Source organism: Scleropages formosus, chromosome 9 (assembly GCF_900964775.1).
Source record: "Scleropages formosus chromosome 9, fSclFor1.1, whole genome shotgun sequence".
In the NCBI taxonomy this organism is placed as follows: Eukaryota; Metazoa; Chordata; class Actinopteri; order Osteoglossiformes; family Osteoglossidae; genus Scleropages; species Scleropages formosus.
In genome coordinates this window covers 6,416,256-6,422,255 of record NC_041814.1, presented here as the reverse complement: position 1 = coordinate 6,422,255, position 6,000 = coordinate 6,416,256, and the positions used below count along the sequence as shown (strand labels likewise).

General features: G+C 40.2%; 1 protein-coding gene across 9 annotated transcripts in view; it reads right to left on the bottom strand.

Annotated features, from left to right (window-relative positions):
• Nucleotides 1–416: 416 nt before the first annotated feature.
• The window catches only part of mast3b (microtubule associated serine/threonine kinase 3b), a 56,419-nt gene continuing 50,835 nt past the window's right edge, over nt 417–6,000 (bottom strand). For all 9 annotated transcript variants that reach the window (XM_029254826.1, XM_029254827.1, XM_029254828.1 and 6 more), the window contains one exon: nt 417–4,226. In XM_029254826.1, the coding sequence (XP_029110659.1) occupies nt 3,214–4,226 (1,013 nt within the window). In that variant the 3' untranslated portion in view covers nt 417–3,213. The remainder of the gene's footprint in view (nt 4,227–6,000) is intronic.

The window sequence follows — 6,000 nt, the reverse complement described above, 5'->3', positions numbered from 1 at the left end:
AAAATGATGGCTGAATGTATATTAAATTTAAAAAAAGAAAAAAGTAATGCAACACCTGCCACCACACTACAATGAGAATACACATTGACAAGAAGCTAATCCTGTGAGGAACATAATGTGCTGGGGATTTGAGAACAAATTAATAATACACTACAGCACATCAGGAATGAAAAATCAAAAGTATATCAAAGTTTCCCTACCAGAGAAACAATTCCTTCATCTTCATGAAATCAGAAACAAAATGTGTAATAGTTAAGTAAAACTTGACTTGCTAAAGTCAAGGAAATTGACAGTAAGTTTTCCTTCTTCAGTGGTTTGTTAAATCTGCAGAGCACACATACTGTATTTATACACATTTACACCCTCCATAAAAAGGAAGAACAACAGGACTATATCTGTATCAAACACGAGGCGTACATAATTTATTTTAAAAAAAGCACAGTTAGAGAACAGGAAAGGGTTATAATAAATAATATTTACACCAACCAGCACCAATGCTACTGTAGGTCATATAAATGAAAGCAGCCAGACAAAACAAACCTAAAGGGTATGAAACCATCACACGGAATCTCCATTACACCCAATGGAACATGGCATCACCTGCCTTTAGCATTTCCCAACTACGCAGTAAATCTCAAAGCACATCAACACATGTTCACTTGTGTCAATTATTTTCTTAATACATGAAAGTGTCAAGAAAAAAGTATTTGTTAAAAGTAAAATAGATTCAGCTGAAATTGTAGTTTCAAAATCAATATTTTGTAAAGCAAAAGTAGAAACTGGAGGTATGAGAGATGCCTGTAGGTTTGAGACATACTGCAGGCTTGATGCCGCCCCAATATTTATAATCCACTCCAGATCTAATCCACAGATTAAAATAAACATTCACTTGAAATGTTTTCACCTTGAAAATTAAAACCTAAGTAACTCTACACCAACAACAATGCATCCATTTTCTTCCTCAGAACATTTTAATATTCATTTAAGAAAAGATATTTTAACCGAACATTTAGTTTGTGGTTTAGAAGAAGGGAACAGAGAACAGTTTTTAAATCAGGTGAGTGCACAAAGGGTCTGATCAACAGACAGCCTTTCACACACGTACACCAGTGGGTGAGCTGTACATCCATAGAAGTCATGCAGTCCTGTAACGGTACCCTTGTGTCATGCAGCATGCATGAGAATAGGAGTGTTTGTGGTGCAATATGGGTTTACAGTTCAAACCATATTTCAAAAAGATACAAAAACTCTGCAATACACGAGCCATGTTGAGTATACCACAAGGAGTGGTTTTTATCAAGCAGAATTACATTATCAAAACAGTTTTCAACTTATCACAAATATAATGTACATAATTTGACTAGTTGTAACACTGTAAATATTCCCTGACGTTACAGAGAATGAGTTAATGGAACATTAGCAGACCATCTTCCCACGTCCAGTACTCTACCATCCAGTTGTGGAAGATACTCTGCCTTCAATGCATTCTTCAACATTTCTCTGTTAAGACTTGTTACAAAAGGTAGTTTTGCTTACATTTCTAGGAAAACTGTAATACTCAAATGAAACTGTACTAAAAGTTCCACATAACAGTCGAAAGGACTTGCAGTACACTTCTGAAAGATCAAGTACTATGAAATACAACAAATGTGAGCAGATAACGTCAAGTTAGAAACTGCACTGATCCATGGAAAAAAAAACACACAGGTAACGTGTCAGTGAAAATCTGACTGGGAATGAGCACACTCCCAGCACAGGCACTCCTTACTGCTGCTGGTCTTTCACTCAGACACGGTTACACCTTCGACACTGAGAACATTAGTTAAGTTAGGTAAACGAGAGCATGGAATCAAATCCATCACATTGCAATTAAGCAGCTTTGATATCAAAATATACATACTTGTACAGTACAAAAAATTAAACATCACCTTGAGAGAACAGGGAATTAATTTGTTTTTGCTTACATTTATATAAATTTCTAGAGAGTTGCCTGAGCTAAACAACTTTGACGCCCATCCAAAGCATTGCATAATATACTAGTGAAAAATGCACTCTTGTCATGTGAGTGCCATTTACTCATCGCATGGCATTTGCCAGATCATGCAATAACTAGTTTTTGGAAAGAAATGAGCACATTTGCTTCCAGCTAAGACAGATCAGGTCACTGAATAGCCAATAGCTGCATAGGAACACGCTACAAAGCAAGCTCACGTTATCATGCTGGAGACCAGAAGAAATGTTTTCTCTGCTTTTTGTTCACCATGATCACACGATAAGGCTTGCCATGCCTATTAGTCAGAGCATAACAAAACTATTAAAGAAATGGTCTCAAAATTCATTAAAAATACTGTAGCATAAAATACTACCGTTATTCATTTATCAGAAGCGAGTTTAGTAAATAGTGTGGTAACAATGCTCTTTAGTGCATAGGACATCTTCTGAAGATATCCGAGTTGCTGTATTGTGTTTTAAAAAGTCACACCCATTGAGTATATATTTCTTGCAGTCTTACTATGAAACTACTGAGTAAAAGTCAATAAAAACACAATGAATGTTCAAGGTCCACAAATTTGCTTGCTGATTGAGGAATCCAAGATGTAACAATGAAAGCTAATGTCAATGTTTGATAGAACTCCCAAGTAAAAATATTAGAGAGACCTTTCTGGTTTTCTAAAAACCCTGTAGCCCTGTTTAAATCAAATAAGGTTTAATTTTTCCCCATTTAAAAAACAGAATTTTTATCATTTGTCTTTATTTGACAGTTTTTGCACCCTGTCACAATTATCTATTTGGCTGAGTTTAAAAATATAGATTTATAGAAAAAGAAAAAAAAATTACATTTTTCACAGTGGATACAAAACTCTTAAAACTTAACACATGGTTAGTCAGACTGGTTAACAACCAAGCAAGTTTTTTTTGGCTCCATTACAAATCTTAGCTTATAAAACTAATAAATACATCCTGGAAAAAAGTCCAGCTTCACCAGTCTTCTCTTCTTCTATATACAATGTATTTACAAATTAAAATGATCATTCTGTGATTAAATGCCAGAATGATGTTAAAATGAAAACGTTAGACTGAAAACTTTCATTATTTTGGGGGGGGAACCTTTTTAGTCTGATCCTTTAAGAACATCTAGAACATTTAAGCTGGGCAATTTTGAATGGCGAGATGCATGTTTGACTATGATGGTGTGTAACTAGCCTTCGGCCTTTAGGTCTGCCTGTCCCCGGGCTCATCTGAAGCAGCCCATGCAACAGTGCCTCTGTGAGAGGCTGCAGCAGGGCCTTCTTGTGTGCTACTGGGTCTCCTTTCAGAGTGTGACATTCCCTCTGGAGACAAATTCAAGCTTTGGCTGTTTTCTGGAACGCCTGTTTGTCCATCCTTTTCTTCTCCTGAGTCAGAAGGGCCCTCCCAGTCTTCATTCTCCTCACTTTCAGACCCCTGCACTGCAATCTGGGGAACCAGAGTTGACCTTTTTGTTGCGGCTTCTTCACTTGCCACGGGCTCCCGAACAATCCATGGAGCCTTGAACTGGGACCCTGTGTTGGGGCTCTGTGCCATCTTCTCCTCTGGTTCATCAAAGCTCACCTCCTGCACAGCCTCCTGTTTCTTGAAAGAGTCACGCCGCTCCGATAGGTTAAGCTTCCTCATCACCACCACTTCCTCAGGCCGCTCACCGGCCCAGTCCCTCAGCCTCTGTCCACCCAGGTAGGCTCCTAGCCTCCCGCTGTCACCTAGGTACGCCAGCCCAGCAGCCCCGTCAGCTTCCAGCTTTCCCAATGCGTCTCCCTCAATGTGCGGCACCTCTAGTGTGTGTCTGCGGGAGACATAGGACTTCTTATCACTGTGGTAGCCTCCAGAGAGCTTCTCTGCCGACTGCACTCGTTTCAGCAAGGGTGAGCGCGGTGGCTCGGCGCTACGTGGCCTGGAAACCTGTCGGACGATGGTAGGCGGTGACAGTGTCTTTCCGTGAATGGAGTGAAGCGTCTTGGTGAATCCAGGTAGCGGGGAGGGTGAGCGCTGTGGTGAGATGGGCTGTGGAGAGGGGTTACAGGCCAGTGGCGAAGGGGGGATGCTGCTGGTGGATTTGCGGCGGGCCACTTTAGCAAAGCGCTGTGCACTCAGCTTGGAGCCCAGTCCATGCAGCGAGCTGGGCCGGATGTGTGCCGCTGGAGAGCTAGGGGAGCTGGAGTTGGGCGAGGTGTTCTGAGGAGAATTAGAATCTGGGTGGGGACAGCAATGACACATTTTCAGGATATGCAGACATTAAAACACAGAACAACAGTGAAATATCTTTTTTAGAATGAAATACTTTCAGGAAGAAAAATTAGTTTACGCAACAAGATTTTGTGTTACAGAAATATACTTTTCTTTATAACCTTATTGTATTAGTATTTATCGACATTCTAAATTCAACTAAATACAGCTGGATGCTCAAGCGCAGCAGTAAGAAACCCACTGGCCATTATCCACAAGTAACCCTTTTGTAAAAGAGGGTGTCCACCTCGATTTAGGTGAACTGCACTGTTATAAATATTCCCAAAAATGTCTGAATTGCTATAAGACACACACACACACACACACACACACACACACACACACACACACACACACACACACACACACACACACACACTTCCAGAACCGCTTGTCCTATACGGGGTCGCAGGGAACCGGAGCCTACCCGGCAACTCAGGGCATAAGGCCGGAGGGGGAGGGGACACACCTAGGACGGGACGCCAGTCCGCCGCTAGGCACCCCAAGCGGGACTCAAACCCCAGACCCACTGGAGAGCAGGACTGTAGTCCAACCCACTGCGCCACCGCACCCCCTCCTTGAATTGCTATAAGAGTAAAAGCTATTGAACTATTGGTCAATGATGGTTTTTAAAACTTATTTTCACCTCAAGTCTGTGACCAACAGTCCAACACCTTGCAGTCTGGAGTGAAGCTAAATGTCAGCACTGCAGACATTCACTCCAACCACAAGCTTCTCAGTTGCATACTTAAAGATCTGTTTTTTTTTTTTTTTTTTCCTTTTTGTCAAGTTCAGGCATTATTTACATTTTTAACTTTGAAAGTCATTACAGGTCTGAGACAAATGTATTAAGTGAAAAAATAAACAATGGTGGGGCCATTTCTGCGATTGACTAGCCACAGAAATAGCCAGGAAGAAAAAGTGGTCTCCCACCCCTGCAATAGCAGCATCTAGCATTCCAGGGCAGGTCTGACATAACAGCACCACTGTAGTGATTCCCTGTAAATCACAGGCTTCACTAGGCCTTTCATCACTTAGCAAAAATGAAATACTGTAGTGAACTGTGTGGTATTTGCATTTCTGTAGACACAAGCCATTCAATTCTCTGAACTAGTTTGTTTTTAACCACAATGTAACCATCTGATCTTATGAGTGTATGTTTTATTAAAAGCACTGTGCAGCACAGATAAGAAAGTTCCTGCACTCCACTGCACTGACTGCAAGGGCCAATGGGGAGAAAAAATAAAAACACACCAAAAACCTAACTGTACTATAGTTAGACATTAATATCTTACATTTCAAGAGAAAAAGTACGATAACAAAGGTATAAAATGCAGTGCATCACAATTTGCTACTCAAAATTCCTGATAAAAATGGCTTGCAATAAAGAAAATTTTATTTTGATCCCAGACACTTTTACACAGACCCAACACCCAGAACAGAGGTGCAAATGAACTACTGAGAATGAACCATGCTTGAAAATATAAATATACAGTAAACGGTTGAAAATTTAGCACACCAACATCCAGCACTCATGTGCCAATCTAATCTGATGTAGATTTTTAGTTAGAATGTCAATGCACCTGTAAACAATATTGAGCAGACTGACATTTAAGTCATTTAAAAGGCAAATACTTCATTCTAAATTTAGTATTAATATAACAGCGCAAATTAAATTCATTGGGTCCTCTTTATCCAAAAACCACTTGTTCCTGAGAACAGTTTGGATATTGTGTGGTC